We start from the raw sequence: 24554 nt of genomic DNA on the forward strand, positions 1-24554 counted from the left end.
GAACACAACAGATAACCCAAACACATTCCAAAAGCAGAGCCAAGAGATAAATCCTCCCATCCTCCCGTGAAAGATGAAACACGCATCCAGCTAATGACATGCAAAACGTTACGATGTATCAAAGACATTGAAACGGCGAACATGACACTGCCCCATGGCCCAAACCTGCCCTGGCAAAGAGCATTTTCCTCACTATCCCAATGTCACCCAGCGGCACCTCAAGGGGGGGAAATTCTGATGTGCTTCCCCCTGCCTTCTGCTATGGTGCGGCTAGGTGACCCATGACAAATGGCATCCCATGGGCACCAATTCCACCCCACAAACAAGATGGGCTCATGTTGGAAGAAGGAAGCCTGTTTCTCTCTGGTGAAAGACTCGAGGAAGGCAGTGCGGCTAGAAGCCATGGATTGTGTCCATCGAACAAAGATGTGCCACTTTTCCCTGGAGCTTCACAAGAAAAAGCAAGAACTGGTCTCTTGGAGTGCCAAGAAGGCTTTCCAACCTTAGAGAAGAAGTCTATATCCTCCTGTTGCCGTCCAGGACCTTCCACAAGGCCCCCTTCACCTCCTTGTTGCGGAGGCTGTAGATCAGGGGGTTCAACATCGGGGTGACAATGCAATGCACTGTGGAAATCAGGGTGTCAATCTCCAGGGAGTAGCCAGAGCTTGGCCGGTTGTAGTTTAAGATTCCATTTCCAAAGTAAAGGATGACCACCAACATGTGAGAAGAGCAGGTGGAAAAAGCTTTCTGTCTGCCCGAGTTGCAGCGGATGCGCAGGATGGATGCAAGGATGTAGAAGTAGGAGATGACAATGAAAAGGAAAGGGGTCAGTCCCACAAATAGGGTGGCTATATGCGTTGTTATCTGGTTGGCATATATGTCACTACAGGCGATTTTCAGCAGTGGTGGGAGGTCACAGAAGATGTGATGGATCTGATTGTCTCCACAGAAACGTAACTTGGAGGCCAAGGCTGTGTGCACTGCTGAATTCAGGAAGCCCCAGATCCAGATGAAAATGGCCGCTTGCATGCAAACATGTGGGCTCATGATGTGAGAATAGCGCAACGGTTGACAGATGGCAGCATAGCGGTCATACGCCATGATGGCCAGCAACCAGCATTCTGAGCCAGGGAAGGCCATCAGGAAGAACATCTGGGCAAAGCAATGGTTGTAGGAAATGCTGTGCCTTTGGAGAAGGAGACTTGCTAGGATCTTGGGGACTGTGACTGTTGAGTAGCAGACATCCAAGCAGGATAAGTGGCTGAGGAAAAAATACATGGGACTGTGAAGGTGGGAGTCTACCAGGATGAGGCTGATGATCATGAGATTGCCCAGAATGGTGACCAGATAGATGGCGAGGAACACCAGGATGAGGTAGATCTGGCCATGTGTGATGGTGGAGAAACCCAGAAAAACAAACTGAGTAACTAGAGTCTGGTTGCTGAAATCCATGGAAAGGCAGGGATCGTGTATAGCAAAGATGCTCAAGAGGAGCAAGAGGACAGCCGAACGGGACCTTTTTTACCCCCACATATGCACCAGTTGTGCAAAGAAAACATTTTCACTTGTCTCCTCAGATTTTGTAGTGGATTAAACAGTCTGACAAATGTAAATCTTGCACTTAACAGAAGTTCACAGAGCCGCTAAAATATTACTTTTGCTCTTAGAAGCTGAAGGCTTTCAAAGGATCTATTGTCTTGGCTCATAATGGACACTTGTTTATGTTGTGAATTTTTGTAATTTGGGGTTGAATTGGATTGAATTTGGATTAAAAAACCACAACAACCAGAAGCTGAAGCACTATCATCTAACAGGAAGAAAGGAAGAAATACAACAACCTTATTCCCAGTTTTTAGAAAACATCATGTCAGAAGCATCTCACAACCCTTCAGGAGAGACCAAACCATAGAAATCTTTGGAGCCAGATTGTTCATTGTCAGCTCAAGCGGTTCTCCCAACCCTTTGAATTACAGAGGCGCCTGGTGGGTGTGGAGAACATCTGGAAATCCCACATTCAGGCCTTGGTTCATAAGAACCAATTGCTGACATTTCAGGGCTTCATGCTGTTCCTCCGATGACTAGTGTGTCTTTCCCCCCCATCTGGGGGCTTCTTCTCAATGTGTTCATCTGATGCCTTCAGTGGAGGTTTTCTCTTTCTGCTCTTCCTGAAAGCACCCAGCAAACTAAGGAGGACCGCTATCTGATGACAATGAGCAGCCTTAGCCTTAGCATGGCCAACTATTCCCTTTGAGTCTTAGCAGGGGATAAGTCTCAAGTGGCCAGACTGAGAATGTAGGGCTAGGTTAGGACTTGGATGGAGCAGCACTTGGGAACTCCACAGTGGTCCACTGGAGCGGAAAGCCAAGGAAGATCTCAGTAGAAGGCCATGGCAGAAGACTTTAACAGAGAGCTTCATGGAAACATTGATGTGGAGAGTTAGGAAGAGGCATGAAACCATGAATGCTAATAGTCTATTGTTCTTTTAGAAAACTATGACGCGTCCACATTCAGGATGACATTATGTTCCCACATTTCAAGCATGGCATCCCAGAGCTGGAAAAAGAACAGGAGAGGACAAGGGAAATTATCAAGGGGCTCAAATCCCAGCCCTGGGAGGAGATTTAGAAGGGACCAAAGAAAACCCTTCTTCACACAGCCCATTCTGAGCCATGCAATCCTTTCCCACAAGTCAGGATGATGGCGTCTTGGAAAGAGGGCTGCATGAACTGACAAGGACAGTCTGTCCTGGGCTGTCTGTTCCAGATACAGCTGGAAGGTGGGAAATATTGGTCCTAACGGGAAGTAAACATAGAGGAATCATTAATGGTCTGCCTTCTCTGCTTGGAGGTATAGTAAGGGTGGCCCTTCAGAGCTTGGGGATGGAATACTTCCTGAAGGCAGGTGAGGAGGGAAATCCTAACATCCCAGGAGCCATGTGGGGAGGTGGGGAAGGTACTTGCAGAGCCACTGACCTGGGGGCCTGGGCTGCTGGTGCCTTGCTCCAGATGTGCTCATGAAGCTCACCTCTGCACTGCTCCTTCTCTGTCACCCGGATGGGCTCCCCCTCCACGGAAGCTGCCAGTGCGTCTTATCAAGGCTTCCTGAAGCCATCTTTCAGAACCGGTATGGCCTGCGCTCTGGTCCCCTCCAGGCCCTCCTGGCCAGAAGACAGGTGAAAGGAAGAGGTCTGGCCTCAAGTGCCTTTAAGGCATCGCCAAACCCCATCGGCCCAGGAGTGAGATTCTTTACGGAGAGAGCCAAGCTGGGGGCGGGAGAAGACTGCAGCTGAGTTGCAGGAACACAAAGGCAACTGGGGACCAGGACTCCAGGGGGGACGTGCAGCCCTTAAGCCCCCAGGCAGAAAGTGATGTTGCTGTGTTCAGATAACACGTTCTTCTCAACTAAGGAAACCACGGGATGGCTGAAGTTGGCAGGCGGAGTTGCAACATACTCATTTTTGCTCAGTCTGGCACATTGCACAGACCCCCCCCCCTTTTCAGATGACCTGAACCAGGAGCCTAAAATGCCCCCATGCCGGTTCCTGGCCAGTGTCACAGAGAAGGGCTGGAGGGGGCCCCTGTCAGCAAGACCCATTCTGCGAGACCTCACTCTGCAATTGCCAACCTCGCAACCCCTCCCTCTAAGATCCATGGCGTCCTGGTGTGGTTCTTCTGAGAAAAGGTCCACAATGCCCGGCATCAGGCGGTATCTGCAAATCTCAGTCCTGCAGTCACGCCACCCCAAAAGGAGGTGGTTCATGATTTGGGACCTCCGTAGATGCAGGATTACTGCTGTAACAGGGGGCGAAACCTAGAGCAGGATCCAGGGGTCATCAGCCATTGGGGCCTACCTGGAACAGCACCAGGGTGGGAAGTGCATCCTCCAACCCCCCCCCCCTTTGAAAGTTAGTGGGATGTGGAGCAAAGAGCCTTCGGACATCTCTAGCCATGGAGGCTTCCCCCAGCCCTTGGTATTTCAGAAAGCAGGAAAATCAGCCCTTTCTACCAAGCTTTTATGTCCTCAGAGTTCTAATACTATTTTGTATTGTTTTATATTTGTATTCTGTTGTAAACTGTTCAGTGTATTTTGATTAAGGCAGGCAAGAACATCCTGAAATTATTTATTTATTTCTTTGTTTGATATGGTATGACCACCTACCTCCAATGGACTCTGGGCAGCTTACAAAGCCAAAACAAATCCCTAAAAGCAGATCAAGTTGTTTCCTCCAAGATCCTCTGTGACTCTCATCCAACCACCTTTTTCACAACCTTCCCCCAAAAGGGAAGATTGGAGACTGGCTAATAATTATCCAATGGGGTGTGTCTGTGTGTGTGTGTGTGTGTGTGTGTGCACGCGCGCATGGGCAGCAATGACCCCTTGACAAGGGGATGTATTGCCCCCTTCTTCAAGGCTGTGGGACCGCCCCCTCCCTCAGCCTGAAACCACCACATGAACCCACTGTCAGGGCAGCCACGCTCAGAATAAGACTCAGACTCACTTAGAAGGTCTAAGGATTTCTGGTTTTATTAGAATGGAGTGCGTGCAGAGAGAAAGACGGGAATCCTTATGTGGTGATAGGGTGCCCTGTTTATACTTTGCTGGTGGGCGTTGTGCTTCTCTACCCTCGGGCCAGGACCGGATGGGTGCTCAAGACCACAATGCGTCAGCTGATGGACGATCCCGGCGATCTCCTTTGTCTCCCTGTCTTCGTCCGGACCGGGTGCGTCCCCTGAAGGTGTTTCCCCGATCTTCCGATAGGCGTTAATTCCTGTCTGATGGGCGCTCCCATTATGTTGGATATTCCTCTGTGGACATGCGTGCCTGAGGGAGGTGTGAATACATCCCCAGGGGGAATGGGAAGGCGTTCCCCTTACCTCTTTATGGGTGCTAAATTTGGTCTGAAGGGCTTATCTATTGTGTTGGGGGTTCCCTTCTGGATATGGGTGCTTGAGTGATTTAGGGATTATGCTTATCCCTTCCTCTTACCTAATGTGCACGTTCCCCGTTGTGATGCACATATGCCTTGCAATGGGGAACATGACACCCATCCTGTGGTCACCTCCCGTGCTGCCTTAGTAACCCTTGGGCATAACAGAATCGAATTCAGATATCATAAGACTGTGCTCCGGGCAACTCACTTGGACTTGCCCAGTCAGAGTCCAACTCTGAGTGAAACTGAGCAACTTTGTCTGCCAGGTGGGCCCTGGTAAACACAATGAGGGGCAGAGACATGGCAATTTTCAACTGCCCTTCCTGCCACGGTGTGAGCCCGAATGGGCTCAAATAGATAGATGAATAGCTCTGGTTTGGCCCTTTTCACCGGGTTTGCCTGGCTCTTTGAGCTCTGGAGTGTCTGCTAGATTACAAAGCCAGCCCTGTAGGGGTCAGAAAAAGGATCTTTATTTTCGCAGTCCAATGAGATAAAGACTGAGAGCCTCCTTTAATCGCAACGAGTTACTTCAGACCGAGCTCTGCAAGCTCCCACCAGCACTTAGGAACCAGGAAAGTCTCTGCACTAGCAAACAGAGAATCAGGTAAAGGTAAAGGTAAAGGTTTCCCTTGACGTAAAGTCCAGTCGTGTCCGACTCTAGGGGGCGGTGCTCATCTCCGTTTCTAAGCCTTGGAGCCGGCGTTGTCCATAGGACACTTCCGGGTCATGTGGCCAGCATGACTCACGGAACGCCGTTACCTTCCCGCCGAAGCGGTACCAATTAATCTACTCACATTTGCATGTTTTCAAACTGCTTGGTGTGCAGGAGCTGGGATTAACAACGGGAGCTCACCCCGCCGCGCGGTTTCGAACCGCCGACCTTCCGATCGACAGCTCAGCAGTTTAACCCGCAGCGCCACCGCATCAGTAGATATAAAATGATCCGCAAACAGAGCAATCGGCACTGAAGAGAGGCAATGACCAGCATGCAACTATTTTTCTCTGCTGAGGGTAAAGTTACTCTTTCCAGTTCTCCCCAGGTCTTTCTGGATGCTGGGCCCAAATTCCTGGCCCAGTTGCATGAAATCTGTTCCCTGAAGGAGACTGCTTTTGACAAGGCTTCCAGCCAGGCTTCACAAAGGAAGTTCTACCTTGCTCTCCCCTGAATCCTGTTAATATGTTTTCTACTACAGATTAAGGTTACTATGGTAACTAACCGTTTTGGCCAGGTGAAGAGGTTGAATTTAATTGTCCCCTTTTCACATGTTAATGGTTGCATTGCCTAAGGGTGGAACTTGCCTGAACTTGTTTTAGTTTCAGTTTCCCTTCTGTGTAGGCTTGCAGAGAGTATGCAGCTGAGAGAAATCTCTCCTCTCAGCAAACAGCCTTTAAATATGTTTGTTTTCTGTAAATAAAATTATTTTTATAGAAATGCCTGGTGTGTGACTTTTCTGATCTCTCCTGGGTCAAATGCTCTCCTAGCACTCTGCAACAAATCCCACCCTGTCCTTCTCCCTAGTGCCTGTGTTTTGGGAACATTTAAAAGTCCTCCAGCTGGTTATTCATTTCAGACTCACCCACCCCCACCCCCCGATTCTTAACCCACTACAGAAAGAAACTCTGGTCAGGAAAGTCCTTCTGCAAGAGAGGACTAGTCCTGGGAGGACCCCAGTTCTGTCCTCTACCTTCCCAATCCTTGCCATCAAAGGTTAGGGTTTGGGTTTCATTGGGATAACAGGTCTTCACCAGGTTCAGCTCTGGCCGAGAGTTTTCTCTGACCTCCTTTCTGAATATAAATTCCTGAGCTTGGTTGTCAGAAGGCGGAACTCAAGTCAGCCTCTCTCAATGTTGTTGGGGAGCCAGTTGCAAAGGGCCTGCGGAGTAGAACCTCGAGGCTTCTGCATCTTTCCACTGGCAAGGGCAGGAGAGAGAGTAGCTGTCCTACTGAATTCACCTTCACTTGTCATGTCCTTTGGGTAGAGGCATATTCTGCCTTCTGGCCACTCAGAAGCTTCCATAGGGCCTCCTTGACCTCCTTGTTGCGGAGGCTGTAGATCAGGGGATTCAGCATGGGGGTGATGATACAATAGAGGGTGGAGATCAGGGTGTCAATCTCCAAGGAGTAGCCCGCACTGGGCCGGTTGTAATTCACAATGGCCATGCCAAAGTAGATGGCGACCACAGTCAAGTGGGCAGCACAGGTGGAGAAGGCTTTGCTCCTGCCAGTATTAGAGCGGATCCGCAAGATGGCAGAGACTATGCTGGCATAAGACATGAGGATAAACAAGAAAGGACTCACGCTCATGAAGATGCTGGCCAAGTGGAGAGCAATCTCGTTGATGTAAATATCACTGCATGCAATTTTCAGGAGGGGTGGAACATCACAGAAGATGTGGTCGATCTGGTTGGCTCCACAGAAGTCCACATTGGTGGCCAGAGCTGTGTGAATTGATGAATCAAGAAAGCCCCAGATCCAAGAAGCCAGAGCCAGAGGGATACACACCTGACTGCTCATCAGATTACTGTACTGTAGTGGTTGGCAAATGGCAGCATAGCGGTCAAAGGCCATAACAGCCAGAAGTGCGCATTCAGACCCTGCAAACGTCATCAGGAAGAACATCTGAGCCATGCACTGGTTGTATGAAATAGTGTGTCTCTGGTACAAAAAATTGATCAGGATCTTGGGGACCGTGACAGTTGAGTAACAAACATCTAAGCAGGACAAATGGCTAAGGAAAAGGTACATGGGGCTGTGAAGACGTGAATCCAACCGGATCAGGGTGAAGATTGTGGTGTTCCCAATTATGGTCACCAAGTAGATGGCTAGGAACACTACAAAGAGGTAGATTTGGCCATGTGGAACACCCGAGAAACCAAGAAAGACAAACTCGGACACCTGTGTATGATTCCTGGCATCCATGGGAAGCACGGTGTTGATCTGTGTAGGAAAGAACAACGGGTAATGGGGCGTAGTACATTGCAGCATGATGGAGGTCTCTTCCATTCAAAGACAGAGGAATCCAACACTCATGTCACTCATGCTCACTTGTCACCTGGCAATTCTCGCTTCCTCCAAGGCCATCCAGAGGTGGTGTCACACAACATGCTTACCCCCTAAGTCCAGCTTACTGAAGCCCAACGACTGTGTCCATATAACAACGGATGCACAGACCGATCAAACAAGTTTAGCTTAACAGGATGATAGCCCACCTATTCCCTTGAACTGGTAGGAAGGTTTGAGGAACACTGATAGTTGAATTTTTCATTCTCTTTGGGGTGAGAGGAATGCCCACTTTCAGATGGTGGTGTGTCCCTTGATTTGGGGTGGGATGCCTTGTTTACCCCTGTGTTACCCAACCCCATCATGGGAGGCTAGCTTGCTTTTGGTGTTCTCTCTAAGCTGCGTTCTTCCCAGACATGCTCTGCTCTTGCTTGCCAATCAAGAACTGCAGAGCTGTGCTGAACTGGGTCAGGCTGCTCTTCCAGGCCAAAGAGCAGATGGGCCTCACCTGAAGCAGAGAGGTAGACTAGGTGGCTCTGCTCAGGAGAGTCCACGTTCACAAACTGCATGGCATGAAGGAGGCATTTTGAGGATTCAGTCTCCCCCCACCGGGAGGCACGAATATGCAATTTAGCCTAATTCGTTTTTTATCTAGCCCAACATCCAAAAATGTTTTCCAGCTTTGCTGATCTTGAAAACTTCACTTTATAGGAGATGAGGACCAGGAACTGAAGAATGAACTTCCCTGTGGAGAGAAAAAGGTCTCCTTGCCACCGCCCTTTTCCACACCAAAGTGAAGTGAAAGCAGTTGTTAGCATCCCACCCCACATCCGTGGGTCACTCAATCAGTGAGGACTAAAAGAAGCTGCCTGCATGGCTGTTCCTTTGCTGCGCAACGGAAGGAGGAAATGGCATTTAGAATTCCCCTTTGTTTTCTCTGGGCTAGCCACTGTGTGCAGGAAATAGTTCTCACTCTCTGCAAATAGACACAACAGCCCAGATCAATGCTGGTTATCCCCAATGACCATTTCAGCTGAAAGTCATGCTAACTGTTATTTATTCATCTTTTTCTCTCATTTCCCTTTCTTTATCTTTTAACTTTTTGGAGAAGGAACTGATCCTCAGACGAACCACCCATGCCTTCAAAATTGTCTTTTGAGAAGCACTGGTATTTTTTTCAGAAGGTCTCATTTCCAGTGGTTATTTTCTGTAGTTCAATCCCACATACAAGAACAGATTCTTTGTGAACATCTCAGAATGAGTTGGATTGGCAGGAAATGGGAGCTCTGCAAGAAGGTACTTTCGACACAGGGGATTCAGCACCCCAAATTCTGATGATGGTTGTAGGCTGAACTGCCCATAAAGTGGACAAAAGGAAAAAGAGGGGGAAGGGAGATTGTCCTTGGGTTGCTCTTAGCAGTGCCAAAATCTGCAAACTCCACTAGTGAACATCTATAAAAAAGCTACAGAGAGAGAACGTTGCATCAGCACTTTGCAGATGAAATGCTGCCCCACTTTTCAGCAGCTTCCAGGAATACTTTGAACAACTGCTTGGATACAGAAATGAGCTAGGTGGGAGAGCCAACAAATTCAACCTGCATCCAGATGAGAGAGGCACTGCTGGTCAGGAAAGGGATCTGTCCATCCAGAAACAAAGACTTAGCCAGTTTGGGACAAAAGAAACTTCTGTTCATGATCGAATGGGCAGCTTTGATTTTGGAGAGTCAGGTGAAGAGAGAGGATGACCAAAGCAGACTCACCTGGCTGTTTCTAGCAAGGCCCCCCCTTCCCTTCTCAGCAGCGCAGCTCCCCTGCTGCACAGAGATCTCCAGATCATTGGCATGAACCAGTCCACGCTTCCTGGGCATCCGTCACTCTCTGCAGCCGCTCGCTTAATGAAGGGACACGCAAGTCGGTGCCTCTCCAGCCAGCAGCTCAGCCCTCCGGACACCAAACCCTGCCGGCAAAGAGACTTGACTGCCCCCCCCCCACTGGCATTGTCTTACCTGTTGGGGACCTTCCCTCCTGCATCCCCAGCACAACGAAGCTGGTCCTGATCACTGCGGGAGGAGGCCTTTAACGCTCAGCCTGCCTGGCCCAGAGGGACTCACTGCCCACCGGGAGGTGGAGAGAAACACTGCAAAAACATTTCTCTTTTGATCTGAAAAGAGTTTGTGTGCTTGGATCCCAAATCTATTAAGAACTTAAGATAAGTCCCCTAGAGGAGCCCTGAGCCCTGGCCAAATTCTTGGTCACTCATTGGCCAATAAGGTGCTTTTCGCAGCCAGTAGGGCAAAAGTCTCCCTCCCTTCCAGGCCACTCCAATTTCCAGCCCATTCCTGCGGATTGAAATATTTTGTTATACTGATCAAATGCACGACATAATATGCAAGGACTGCATCTCCCCTGCACCAGAGTAGCCCTATCTTTCGCCTCCATCATCTGAGCTGATGGTGGGAATGGAGCTGTCCAGTTTTTCCAACAACCGGGGGGTGAAGCGTTGTGCAAACGGTGTCTTGCGCAACTGAATCAGACTCAATCAATAACCCTTTAGAGCAGTGTTTTGCAACATTAGCAACTTGAAGATGTGTGGACTTCAAATCCCAGAATTCCCCAGCCAGCATCTCTGGCTGGGGAATTCTAGGAGTTGAAGTCCACACACCTTCAAGTGGCTGAAGTTGAGACACAACAGGCCAGGCTGCAGAGCTGGGTCTTCTGGGTCCTCTGGAAGACCAGGAATGATGGGGCTAACCTCACCTCCGGGGGCAATGTGTTCCAGAGGGTGGGAGCTACTGCTGAGAAGGCCCGCCTCCTGGTGCCCCCCAAAACAGAATTCTCTTACCGTTCTCTCAATTCTCTCAGCATGTTCCAGAGGGGTCTCTGCATGATCGGATGGGACGGGTTGACGTAACGGGGAAGAGGCAGTCCCTCAGGTAACCGGGCCCCATGCCACTCCCATGCCTTGGATCATCCACATTTTACCGTTGTCCCATCTGCGGCTCTTCCTCCTGTCTCCCAAGGTCATTCCCACATACCATTACATTTACAGACCCTTTGCTCAACATGTCTTGGCTGGGGATTATGGCACTTGATAGCTAACACAACTGGAGAGGGTGATGCCAATATCCCCCAATTCCAGATCACATTTTGCCCTGAGACTAAAACCAGATCTACTGTGTCTCACACACACACAGACAGACACACCCCGTATGTTGGACCCTCAGTAACCTGGACCGTGATGGAGGTTGCTGGCCATGAACTCCTGAACCGCCTCCAACTCTGGGCCTAGCGGTTAGGTTGAAGTGCCCCAGAACCATAAACCTAGGGAACTCCACCACCAAGCCAGCCACAGAGTCTCAGTAACGCATGCCAGGTTGGCTCTCTCATTCACAATGACATCATGGATGAGGGGGACTTATTACAGACTGACCTGGCATTCAGCAGCAGCAGGGGAAATCTGGGACCTCTAAAGCTGTGATGATCAGTCCATAGGGAGGGAGGGGCCTGAACGTGGCACCAGTACTTAACAGTGGGCCCATCTTCCCCAGACTGACCCACCCCCTATCTCCCACCACATTTCCCTAAACCAGTCATCCCCAAGATGTTACTGCCCACCCTTTCTCCCCCCACAACACCCATCTTCGCTGACCCTTGCCCTCCAACCCCCAGGTCTGTCACACCCTTCCTCACAACCGGGCAAAAAAAGCAACTGGCACCAACACCTGGGTACTTCAGCCTATCACTCTGCACCCAGCACCAAGTCTACCAAGCTAACTGGCACCTCCCATCTGAGCACTCAACCTCCCTCCCTGTCCCCCCACCCCTACTTTCACCCAGTGGAGCAGAGAAGAGGGAAAACATTTTTTCTGCCCCTCAACCAAAGCTAGTGGGCTGTTGGGAAAATCAGTTCAGTAAGATCTTGGGGACTGTGACAGGCAAAGCAAGTGCAGCAGGATGAAGTACATGGGACTGCAAAGAGAAGCATCCAGCTGAATCAGGGTAAATACCAGGATATCACCCATTATGGGGACCATATAAAGACTAGGTAGACCAAGAGGAGGTACATCCAGCCTTCTTGAATAGTGGAGAAACCTAGGAGAACAAAGATCATTTGCTGTGCTTAATTGCTGGATGTCCTTGGAAACTCTTGAGTTCACATGCAAGGAGAAACATGGAGGAAGTAGATTTTATATTGCAGGAAACTCAGCAAGGCCCCTCATTGTACTGCAGGTTTTGGGGAAAATATTCCCAAACCCTTGTGGTGCAGAAGATATGCTAGACCAAGGTTTCTCGACCAGGGTTCTGTGGAGCCCTAGGGTTCCACAAGAGGTCACTAGGGGTTCCTTGGGAGATCACAATTTATTTTAAAAATTATTTGGAATTCTGGCAACTTCACATTAAAGAGGCAGGTTTCATTCTTCATTTTCAATTCAAGAACACCGTTATAGCATTTATACAGGCCTACTCATGAAAGGAATATATATTTTTGTGTGTATGTCAGAAGCACCTACCAAGGCGCTTCTGTATTGAAAGGATTTGCCGGTGACATCACCGTTGCCCGGGGGACGCCCAAAGGGGCTCCTTTCATGTCCCTGTTATTTTCCCACCAAAGTGGTACCTACATGCATTTGCATGCTTTTGAACTGCCTGGTTAGCAGGAGCTGGGACAAGTTGACGGGAGCTCATAGCAAGGCAAATATAATAGTTTTGTAACTTCTGGCCTATATTTGAGCCTGAATGTGCAGGGGTTCCCCAAGGCCTGGAAAATAATTCAAGGGTAACTTTTATTAGACTTTTTTACTTTTAAAAGTTGAACTGATACCACAAATATTTTTATTAGGAAAAATCCCAGAAAACATAAATGAAAAACATCACAATTTAATGTTGATTGCTACAAGAACGAATTTGGCACAACAATGGAAAGGTGAACTTTTGCCGATGGTACAAGATTGAGAGACCAGAATTGGAGAACAGTATAGACTCATAACAAAAGACTAACCAAATTCAAGCAGGAAGGGTAGATATACGACATATTACACAGCAAGGCAAATTCAGACATTTGGAAAACAGCTTTTAGGAAGAGTTAAGGGACCAAACAGGAACAAGAGAAGAATGTGGCTAAATAGATACTAGTAATAATCTCCATGTTTAATGTTCAAAGTACAGGACAACTATTTGGATCGTGGTTAGCAGCTGGGAAAATAAAGGGAAGGGAAGGGAAGGGAAGGGGAGAATGCAGTCCTGTTTTTTCCTAGGATGCTTTTACTTAGGTTTTATCAGCAGCTGTTTTGCTTTCTGTATCCTTATTTTGTGCTGCCATTTCCGTTTAAATAACCTGTCAAAGCTCCTGCAATTAAAAAAACACCCAAAGAAACACACACGGGGAGAAAACCAGCAGGCAACAGTACGACCGAAGCTCAAGGCAGGAGGCTGGACAAAGAGAAACACAGACTGGACTATATCACGCCGTCACCATTCATTATACCCCTCAATGTCTTTCTATCCTTGGCTTCCACCCTCTCTCTACTGTGTTTTATAGATTGTCATTTGTTCTTGGATCACCCAAATCTTTTGCCTATTCCTCATCTGAATTCCACCTTTGACAGAGGATGTGTGTGCTTCTGGGGCAATAACAAATGTGAACGTGTGCAAGCCATGATGAGTGACTTCCACACTCAAAACTCATGTGTCCCTGGTCGAGCAGATTCCAGGAGAAGGGTGTTGCATTTGCTTGCAGGGTCCGTGAGGCTCTTAGAATGCCATGACAGACCACGGAGGGCTGGAGTCAATGAATTTTCATATGCATCCACCTGCAAGGTCCAGCTACTCATGTTCGTAAGACAACTCCCATTTGTTTTCTAAGGGGAAAGTTCTGCAGGTGCCTGGAGAAAGTCTTTCTCCCCAGGTCATGGGCACCAGTTTTATTTTTCTGTGGGAGGAAAACATGTGAGATTCAAGGAGAAAAGTACCTCCAAGTGAAGATTACGCTGCTCTCCAGCGGTTGAGAACCTTCCGCAGGGCCCCCTTCACCTCCTTGTTGCGGAGGCTGTAGATCAAGGGGTTCAGCGTGGGGGTGATGATGCAAAACATTGTGGAGATCAGGGCATCCGTCTCCAGGGAGTAGCCAGCACTGGGCTGGTTGTAGTTCAGAAATCCATTTCCAACGAAGAGAGTTACGACAGCAATGTGTGAAGTGCAGGTGGAGAAGGCTTTGCGCCTGCCCATGTTGGATTGAATGCGCAGAATGGAGGCCAAAATGTAGAAATAGGACAGGATGATGCAGAGGAAAGGGACAAGGCCAACCAAGATGCTGGTGATGTGGTTGGCCCAATTGTTGACCCAGGTATCACTGCAGGCAATTTTCAGTAATGGGGGGACATCACACCAGATGTGAGGAATCTGGTGGCTTCCACAGAACTCCAACCTGGAGGCCAGGGCCGTATAGATCGCTGAGTCCAGGAAGCCCCAGAGCCAAACGGCCACAGACAGCTGGAGGCACACCTTGCTCCTCATCAGGTGGGCATAGTGCAAAGGCTGGCAGATGGCAGCATAGCGGTCATAGGCCATGATGGCCAGCAGTGCTGGCTCACATCCCGCAAAGCCAATCAGGAAGAATGCTTGAGCCAAGCATTGGTTGTAGGAGATGGTGTGCCGCTGGCGTAGGAAGTTCACCAGAATCTTTGGTACAACTACAGAGGAGAGGCAAATATCCAAGCAGGAGAGCTGGCTGAGGAAGAAGTACATGGGGGTGTGAAGGCGGGAATCCAGGAGAACCAGGGTTAGGATCATGAGGTTGCCCATCAGAGTGGAGAAATAGGCAGCAAGGAACACCAAGAAAAAATGGACATGGTGTCTCTGGAATCTGGAGAAACTCAGGAAGATGAATTCTGTCCCCTGTGTTTGGTTCTGGGGATCCATGAGGAAGAAAAGGGACAGCTGGGAAGAGAGAAACATGCATGTGAAGAAAGCAAAAAGTGGCCATGGACCCTGGAAAATGCATGGAAGAAGAAAAATGACAAAGTCATTATTTGAGGACTCAGACTGTGGAAGTGTAGAGGATGAAGTTGTAGGGATCTCTTCCATCCAAAGAAGAATTGATTGCTTGTGCCATTTTGAGTCAGAATTAGCTGCAAGATCTGATTAATTAGATATATCCCTTCTAAGCTTGGCATCAGAACCTTATTCCATAAAGAGGACAAGTGGCTCATCAGGGAAGAAGCCACGGTATTGGTCCCAGAAACTCTGCCCAGGAAGTAGCAGTCCTTCAACCCTGCCTTCTCCAAACTCTGGTGTACGGAAGGTTGCATTATGACTCAGCTGGACCAACAGATTTTCCTTCAACCCCTCAGGAAGTCACCAGCCTAGAGAGGGACATTATAATGGGACATCTTTGATTTTCCAATGGGTCCTTCTCCTTCCCCTGGCAACTGACCTTCTTCTAAAGGGCACCAACAATCAGTGAAAAATGCTACTGAGAAGGCTGTGAAGATCCTCCAAGTTGAAGGTCTGTCTATCTATTTCGTATGCTGTACAATTCCTCAGGTTCTTTTAGAGCATGCTGTTGAAGCCAAGGGCAGCATGGACAAGGAGTAGCTGAATCAAAGGCACATTGAATGGCTGTTACATTTCCTCCCCTTCAGTGTTCTGTGCTCTTCCTTATTTCTGTAGGGACCCTCAATTCTACCAGTAAATGTGGAGCCCGAATCCTCCCTTTGGACATCCTGTGAATCTCCAAAGGAGACTTCAGGAGATGCTTGACTTACTCTGGGCTTCAGCACAGAACACGTCTGCCCACTCTTGCTCTTTAGAGTTTTAAAGGTATGTGCAGAATGCTGTCCCACCTCACTGACAGTATATGAAGGTCCAACTTCATTTAGCATTAAGTTGGCATATGGTATAAACTGAGATTAATACCAGTTTTTAAGGCACATAACAAACGTCTGTTGTCTTGCGGGATTCCAGAAAATAAGTGAGATCTGCAAATTGGGCAAAGAGACTTTGGGATCAGAAGGAGGTGGTGGTGTCACTGGGCCTTCAGTTGTAGCGATGTTTTGGAAGATCTGGCTTTATCTAGCAGCTTGAGGTTTACAGTGAGAGTGAAAGATTGTCTTCAAAGATGCCTCTTGCAAGCCTAAACGTAGCCCTGAATTTTATCCTCGGACATATTATATCTGGAGTTTCTTGCTACCATGTTGAATAGGCAACAGTTTACCACTGAAACGAATGGCCCCCAGTATATGAACCATCATTTATTTATACGGTGTGAAGATGTACTTGGATTGACCTGACTTGAATCCCATCAGCTCCCTCGCCTGTCAGGTACAAAAGAAGTAGACAAACGTATCCCTATAGGTCTCCAGTACCCAGCTTTGATCCAGGGAGCTGCTCTGACGGGGCATTTGGTCAAAACGTTGCCCACTCAAAGCCCTAGGAAGGATAGAAAGATCTGGGTTGTCAATGGTTAAAACGGTTGTGCCCTCAGAGAGGAGAGGCTCTTTGCCATTTCTGAGGTCTTGCATTCCTGGTCACTCTCCCCTTCCCTCTCCCTCCCAATGCCTCCCTTCTCCCAAAGCTTCTCTCTCCTCGCATTGCCTCCTGAAAAGAGAATGTTGGATGGACCACAAAGCAGCTCGCCTTTGCTAGTTATCCCACCCACAGAAGACCAGCTGTGGCTGAAGCAGAATGACCCTCTCCCCATGTTCTCCCACAGTTGAATACTGATACAAGAGATGAGAGGTGGCTCACCAAACATCTGCCATCAGAGCAGGAAGGGAGAGGTTTAGAAGCTCATTCCTCCAACAGAAGCAAGTCTCCTGGTTGCCTGCATTACCTGTGGCAGGTGGTGCTCATGGGGGAAAGTTTGCCTTGGCATAGGGGTCCTGGGAATAGTCCTGCCCTGGACTCTGCAGGGAATAAATCTGGAGGGCAGGCAGCAGGGATCCTCTGGGGCCAGACTCTCTTGTGCTTCCTCTGTGTGTATATTCATACAAGGAAATATTCGAAGCATACTTTCATGTACCGGAACACACTTATATGGGATTGTTCACAATAGACCTTTCTGGCATTTCCAGAAACATCAAAGCAACTGATGGAGGAATTGGCAGGAGGGGATATAAGACGGTGAGAGTCTTCCTGACCTTGGTGGATAATCCTGGCTTCGTAGAGGATTTGCTTCCTTATCTGAAGGACTTTTATCCCGCCCAGCTCAGCCAGAAAGCAGTCCGATGCCTTCCAAGGATCTGGAAAAGTGGTGAACCTGAGCATCTCATGGGCAAGATGTGCTTTGGCGGAAATAAGCCAATGAGGCAAAGAAAAAACGACCGTTCAGCCCTTCTGCCCGTCAGGGAACCCCAGAGAAATGGCGGCAGGCAGACCCACCATGCAGTGACTTCCCTCTCAGGCCCACATTGAAGTTCCAGACCAAGCGGGGGTGGGGGGTGGGGGGTGGGGGGTTCCCAATTAGTTTATATCGGAGTGCCTGTTTCTCAAGGCTAATTGGATCGAAGACGAGGAAAACTCTCCTACTTGACACAAAAGTCTCACCAAGGACAAGGCAGAACAAACTATGACCCCATTTATTTTCAGGACTAAAATAAATGATTGCTTAATTCTACACTACAGTACTAACCATTCCATGAAAATATACAATCTACAGAGTTCTCGGTTTTTTCCAAAACACAAAATATTGACGACAACTAAAGACACTAAAAAAACCCATATAAGTAAATGAAACCATTTTTAAACTTTGTTGTTGTTTATTCGTTTAGTCGCTTCCGACTCTTCGTGACTTCATGGACCAGCCCACGCCACAGCTTCCTGTCAGTCGTCAACACCCCCAGCTCCCCCAGGGACGAGTCCGTCACCTCTAGAATATCATCCATCCATCTTGCCCTTGGTCAGCCCCTCTTCCTTTTGCCTTCCGCTCTCCCTAGCATCAGCATCTTCTCCAGGGTGTCCTGTCTTCTCATTATGTGGCCAAAGTATTTCAGTTTTGCCTTTAATATCATTCCCTCAAGTGAGCAGTCTGGCTTTATTTCCTGGAGGATGGACTGGTTTGATCTTCTTGCAGTCCAAGGCACTCTCAGAATTTTCCTCCAACACCACAGTTCAAAAGCATCGATCTTCCTTCGCTCAGCCTTCCTTATGGTCCAGCTCTCACAGCCATATGTTACTACAGGGAACACCATCGCTTTAACTATGCGGGCCTTTGTTGTCAGTGTGATGTCTCTGCTCTTAACTATTTTATTGAGATTTGTCATTGCTCTTCTCCCAAGGATTAAGCGTCTTCTGATTTCCTGACTGCAGTCAGCATCTGCAGTAATCTTTGCACCTAGGAATACAAAGTCTTTCACTGCTTCTACATTTTCTCCCTCTATTTGCCAGTTATCAATCAAGCTGGTTGCCATAATCTTGGTTTTTTTGAGGTTTAGCTGCAAGCCAGCTTTTGCACTTTCTTCTTTCACCTTCATCATAAGGCTCCTCAGTTCCTCTTCACTTTCAGCCATCAAAGTGGTATCATCTGCATATCTGAGATTGTTAATGTTTCTTCCAGAGATTTTAACTCCAGCCTTGGATTCCTCAAGCCCAGCTTGTCGCATGATGTGTTCTGCATACAAGTTGAATAGGTAGGGTGAGAGTATACAGCCCGGCCGTACTCCTTTCCCAATCTTAAACCAGTCCGTTGTTTCGTGGTCTGTTCTTACTGTTGCTACTTGGTCGTTATACAGATTCTTCAGGAGGCAGACAAGATGACTTGGTATCCCCATACCACTAAGAACTTGCCACAATTTGTTATGGTCCACACAGTCAAAGGCTTTAGAATAGTCAATAAAACAGAAATAGATGTTTTTCTGAAACTCTCTGGCTTTTTCCATTCTCCAGCGGATATTGGCAATTTGGTCTCTAGTTCCTCTGCCTTTTCTAAACCCAGCTTGTACATCTGGCAATTCTCGCTCCATGAACTGCTGAAGTCTACCTTGCAGGATTTTGAGCATTACCTTACTGGCATGTGAAATGAGTGCCACTGTTCGATAGTTTGAACATTCTTTAGTGTTTCCCTTTTTGGGTATGGGGATATAAGTTGATTTTTTCCAATCTGATGGCCATTCTTGTGTTTTCCAAATTTGCTGGCATATAGCATGCATTACCTTGACAGCATCATCTTGCAAGATTTTGAACAGTTCAGCTGGGATGCCGTCGTCTCCTGCTGTCTTGTTATTAGCAATGCTTCTTAAGGCCCACTCAACCTCACTCTTCAGGATGTCTGGCTCTAGCTCACTGACCACACCATCTATCCCCGATATTGTTATCCTTCCTATACAGGTCTTCTGTATATTCTTGCCACCTTTTCTTGATCTCTTCTTCTTCTGTTAGGTCCTTGCCATCTTTGTTTTTGATCGTACCCATTTTTGCCTGGAATTTACCTCCAATGTTTCTAATTTTCTGGAAGAGGTCTCTTGTCCTTCCTATTCTATTGTCTTCTTCCACTTCCGCGCATTGCTTGTTTAAAAATAATTCCTTATCTCTTCTGGATAACCTCTGGAATGTTGCATTTAATTGGGCATATCTCCCCCTATCACTGTTGCCTTTTGCTCTCCTTCTTTCTTGGGCTACTTCTAGTGTCTCAGCAGACAGCCATTTTGCCTTCTTTGTTTTCTCTTTCTTTGGGATGTATTTTGTTGCCGCCTCCTGAACAATGCTGCCAACTTCTGTCCATAGTTCTTCCGGGACCCTCTCTACTAAGTCCAGTCCCTTAAATCTATTCTTCACCTCCACTGCATATTCCTTAGGAATATTAGTGAGCTCATATCTAGCTGATCTGTGGGTCTTCCCTAATCTCTTTAGTCTGATCCTAAATTGTGCAAGAAGAAGTTCGTGATCTGAACTACAGTCAGCTCCAGGCCTTGTTTTTACTGACTGTACAGATGTCCGCCACCTTTGGCTGCAAAGGATGTAATCAATCTGATTTCGGTGTTGTCCATCTGGTGAAGTCCATGTATAAAGCCGTCTCTTAGGTTGTTGGAAGAGAGTGTTTGTTATGCAGAGTGAATTGTCTTGGCAAAATTCTATCAGCCTATGTCCTGCTTCGTTTTGTTCTCCCAGGCCATACTTACCTGTAATTCGAGGTGTCATTTGACTGCCCACCTTAGCATTCCAGTCTCCTGTGATGAAAATAACATCTCTTTTAGGCGTGTTGTCCAGTCGGTGCTGCAGATCCTCATAGAACTGCTCTACTTCAGCTTCTTCTGCATTTGTGGTCGGGGCGTATATTTGGATCACTGTGATGTTAGATGGCTGGCCCTGAATTCGAATTGAGATCATTCTGTCGTTTTTTGGGTTGTATCCAAGCACTGCTTTAGCCACTTTACTATTAATTATGAAGGCTACTCCATTTCTTCTGTGGTCCTCTTGTCCACAGTAGTAGATCTGGTGGTCATTTGATGTGAAGTGGCCCATTCCAGTCCATTTCAGTTCACTGATGCCCAGAATGTCTATCTTTAATCTTGACATCTCACCAATAACCACATCCAATTTGCCCTGGCTCATAGATCTTACATTCCAGGTGCCAGTGGTGTGTTGATCCTTAGAACATCGGATTCGCCGTTCACCACCAGCACCGTCGGCCGCTAGCCGTCCTTTCGGCTTTGAGCTAGCTGTGTCATCACGTCTGGGGCTAGTTGAGCTCATCCTCTTCCTCCCCAGTAGCATTTTGACCATCTTCCGACCTGGGGGTCTCATCTTCCGATGGTATACCGACATATCTCTGGTTGTACTGATCCATTTAGTTTTCACGGCAAGAATACTGGGGTGGGTTGCCATTCCCTTCCCCAGGGATCTCATTTAGTCTGGCCTCTCTGTCATGACCTTCCCGTCTTGGGTGGCCCTTCACGGTTTAGCTCATGGCATCATTGAGGTGCTCAAGCTCCAGCACCACGACAAGGTAACGATCCTTTGCTGAAGATTTTTAAACTTAAGACACAATAAAAGCCAAAAGAGAAAAGGGTAAGAAAAAGAAACTAAAAAGAAAGGACAATCTACCTTGTATATTAAATGTATCAATAGTTGTTGGTTTACTAATAAATAACATAATTAATATAGTATAATTCATTCAAAGTATTATTGTAAAATATCACAAAGTCGTATGTTTAGGGACAGCAACCTTAACAACGGTCGGTAGAAACATTATGTCTTCAATGAACCGATTAGTTAGCTTACAGCTTTGTCACGATTTTTATGTTTCACAAGTTCCTTGTAACAATATCTCTGTGATGAATGAGTTTGGAAGCCCTGGAGTTAATTTCCACTTGTTAATGCCATGTCAATGCCACAAGATGTTAGGCATGTTAAAATCATTTATTTTTTAAAAAAGCAAAACATCACAAAATCTCTGCCAAAGCAGTATATTTTGCTTTATCCTTGGGTTAGTAGAAAACATTGCCTTTTCCAAAACAGAGAGGTCATGCATTTCCAAAAGCCGTTCCTTCAGATCTGGAATCATATCAGGTTTCCAATATCAATATGATACTTTTAGCCACCCCCATGCCTGATACAGCCATAATTCCTGATAAACAGTCAGATTCCAAAGCTTTGGTATATAATTCAATGTCACAGTGACATCTTAAAAATTTATAAACTTTTAAGAATATTTATGTCCCCATAAATCTACTTCTATACATTAAAATATCATCCCCCAAAGTACCAAATGATCACAAGACCATTTCATATGGGTCAACGAACCCTCCATTTTTTTTACACCCCCAACACCGAAAATCTGATGTCCATCCTGTTACCTAAATCCTTTTGGGAGTCCAGTATGTTCTAAATATATACGGCAGGTCCCTGGTTTAAGAATGTCCCGGTTTACAGACCACTGCGAGTTAAGAACGGACTGCCATAAAGACTATTATATTAAAAAATTGAGTCAAGTTCAATATTTGGGGTTAAATACGGAATACTACTTTGTGTATTATGTTTAAGATGTTTTAGTGTGTTTGGAAATGTTTCTTAAGAGTTTTAAATGCATAGAAAGGTAAAACATATACTACATACTAAGACAAACATTTGACTAACTGATGCTAAATAACTGTTTTGATTTGACTTAAGGACAGACTTAGGAACGGAAGTCATTCTTAAGCCGGGGACCTGCTGTATATGTGTTCGATGAATCAACTTTAATTTCAGATCTGTTGATAACATTTCAATATTTTTAAGGACATGAGGCCATTGATGGGGCATTCTTGAGGATCCTAGTTCTTCAGTCCATGTTCGGAATCTCCCAGAAGTGTCCACTTTAAAAATATTATTGATCTTTCAATAGAGATATCTTATGAATTTTGCTGCTATCCTGGATTCCTTAAATAAGAGACCAACTCGGGTGCTTTGGGCTGGAAAAGCATCTGGCCCGTGTTGGTGGATTAGCAGATGCTTACATTGAAGATTCTGCCACTGCTTTGAAGCAGGAAGGCCAAATTCAGTTTGAAGCCAGGAGAAATCCTTAAAACAATCATTGCATCATAATTGATTTAAAGTCATAACCCCAGCTTCTGCCCAAACGGTCCAAGATAATGCTTTACTACTTACTTTCAAAGTAGAATTTTTCCAAAGAGATCAATATTTGTGAGTCTCATTAACAAAACCCAGTCCATGCTCCAATATGGCCCAAAGATTTCTCACTACAATGATAGTTTTGCAAATCAGGTAAAGTAAAGCCCCCTTCCTGCAATGGTAATCTCAAATTAGCGAAAGGAAACGGTGGTGGTCCACTATTCCAAACAGGTTTCCTAAGGAATCCATCCATCTGAAAGAAATGCTGAGAGCAAATAAGAATTTCCTTCAGAGTTCTACCTGTCATGCACCTAAGGAAAAGAGGTATATGCCGTTCTTCAATTCCTCCATGCCAATCTGCCAGCTAAAACCACCAGCACTACAGGTTCACACAACACAATGGTCACCGTCAGTCCCTTTCTTTAGCATCTCTCTCAATGGTGGCCCCATTGAGGCATGTTGCAAGAAGGCAGCCTGTTTCTTTCTGGAGGAAGAATTCAGGAAGGCAGTCAGCCTGGGACCTGGTCTGTGTCCACCCAGAACACAGGTGCCACTTCCCTCCTGAGCTTCACCAGACAGAGCAAGAACTGGTCTCTCGGAGGGTCAGCAAGAAACTTGTACATCTGAGAAAGGTCCTATATTCTCCTGATACCTTCCAGGACTTTCCGCAAGGCCCCCTTCACTTCCTTATTGCGGAGGCTGTAGATCAGGGGGTTCAACATCGGGGTGACAATGCAATACATTGTGGAAATCAGGGTGTCAATCTCCAGGGAGTAGCCAGAGCTTGGCTGGTTGTAGTTGAGCAATCCGTTTCCAAAGTAAAGGATGACCACCAACATGTGAGAAGAGCAGGTGGAAAAAGCTTTCTGTCTGCCCGAGTTGCAGCGGATGCGCAGGATGGATGCAAGGATGCAGAGGTAGGAGATTACAATGAAAAGGAAAGGGGTCAGTCCTGCAAATACGGTGGCTATATGAGTTGTTATCTGGTTGGCATATATGTCACCACAGGCAATTTTCAGCAGTGGTGGGAGGTCACAGAAGATGTGATGGATGTGATTGTCTCCACAGAAATGTAACTTGGAGGCCAAGGCTGTGTGCACTGAGGAATCCAGGAAGCCCCAGATCCAGATGAAAATGGCCGCTTGCATGCAAACATGTGGACTCATGATGTGAGAATAGCGCAACGGTTGACAGATGGCAGCATAGCGGTCATACGCCATGATGGCCAGCAACCAGCATTCTGAGCCAGAGAAGGCCATCAGGAAGAACATCTGGGCAAAGCAATGGTTGTAGGAAATGCTGTGCCTTTGGAGAAGGAGACTTGCTAGGATCTTGGGCACTGTGACTGTTGAGTAGCAGACATCCAAGCAGGATAAGTGGCTGAGGAAAAAATACATGGGACTGTGAAGGTGGGAGTCTACCAGGATGAGGCTGATGATCATGAGATTGCCCAGAATGGTGACCAGATAGATGGCGAGGAACACCAGGATGAGGTAGATCTGGCCATGTGTGATGGTGGAGAAACCCAGAAAAACAAACTGAGTAACTAGAGTCTGGTTGCTGAAATCCATGGAAAGGCAGAGATCGTGTATAGCAAAGATGCTCAAGAGGAGCAAGAGGATAGCCGAACGGGACTTTTTTTACCCCCACATATGCACCAGTTGTGCAAAGAAAACATTTTCACTTGTCTCCTCAGATTTTGTAGTGGATTAAACAGTCTGACAAATGGCATGAAACCATGAATGCTAATAGTCTAATGTTCTTTTAGAAAACAATGACGCGTCCACATTCAGGATGACATTATGTTCCCACATTTCAAGCATGGCATCCCAGAGCTGGAAAAAGAACAGGAGAGGACAAGGAAAATTATCAAGGGGCTCAAATCCCAGCCCTGGGAGGAGATTTAGAAGGGACCAAAGAAAACCCTTCTTCACACAGCCCATTCTTAGCCATGCAATCCTTTCCCACAAGTCAGGATGATGGTGTCTTGGAAAGAGGGCTGCATGAACTGACAAGGACAGTCTGTCCTGGGCTGTCTGTTCCAGATACAGCTGGAAGGTGGGAAATATTGGTCCTAAC

At 47.0% G+C, this 24554-nt stretch overlaps 4 protein-coding genes across 4 annotated transcripts; all 4 read right to left on the reverse strand.

Moving 5' to 3' along the window:
* Positions 1-516: 516 nt before the first annotated feature.
* Positions 517-1452, reverse strand: LOC134501147 (olfactory receptor 5V1-like). Its single transcript, XM_063308755.1, has one exon. It carries the CDS (start codon positions 1450-1452, stop codon positions 517-519), a length of 936 nt encoding a protein of 311 aa, XP_063164825.1.
* A 5441-nt stretch (positions 1453-6893) lies between these two features.
* Positions 6894-7850, reverse strand: LOC134501149 (olfactory receptor 5AR1-like). Its single transcript, XM_063308756.1, has one exon. It carries the CDS (start codon positions 7848-7850, stop codon positions 6894-6896), a length of 957 nt encoding a protein of 318 aa, XP_063164826.1.
* Positions 7851-13913: 6063 nt separating this feature from the next.
* LOC134501150 (olfactory receptor 5V1-like) lies at positions 13914-14849 on the reverse strand. Its single transcript, XM_063308757.1, has one exon. The coding sequence runs from the start codon at positions 14847-14849 to the stop codon at positions 13914-13916; it is 936 nt and encodes a 311-aa protein (XP_063164827.1).
* An 8261-nt stretch (positions 14850-23110) lies between these two features.
* Positions 23111-24046, reverse strand: LOC134501151 (olfactory receptor 5V1-like). The gene has a single exon (XM_063308758.1). It carries the CDS (start codon positions 24044-24046, stop codon positions 23111-23113), a length of 936 nt encoding a protein of 311 aa, XP_063164828.1.
* Positions 24047-24554: the final 508 nt, after the last annotated feature.

This window comes from Candoia aspera, chromosome 7, assembly GCF_035149785.1.
Source record: "Candoia aspera isolate rCanAsp1 chromosome 7, rCanAsp1.hap2, whole genome shotgun sequence".
Lineage (NCBI taxonomy): Eukaryota > Metazoa > Chordata > Lepidosauria > Squamata > Boidae > Candoia > Candoia aspera.

Coding starts and splice junctions, on each gene's coding strand:
- LOC134501147 (XM_063308755.1), bottom strand. CDS start 1,452: ATGGATTTCAGCAACCAGACTCTAGTTACTCAGTTTGTTTTTCTGGGT.
- LOC134501149 (XM_063308756.1), bottom strand. CDS start 7,850: ATGGATGCCAGGAATCATACACAGGTGTCCGAGTTTGTCTTTCTTGGT.
- LOC134501150 (XM_063308757.1), bottom strand. CDS start 14,849: ATGGATCCCCAGAACCAAACACAGGGGACAGAATTCATCTTCCTGAGT.
- LOC134501151 (XM_063308758.1), bottom strand. CDS start 24,046: ATGGATTTCAGCAACCAGACTCTAGTTACTCAGTTTGTTTTTCTGGGT.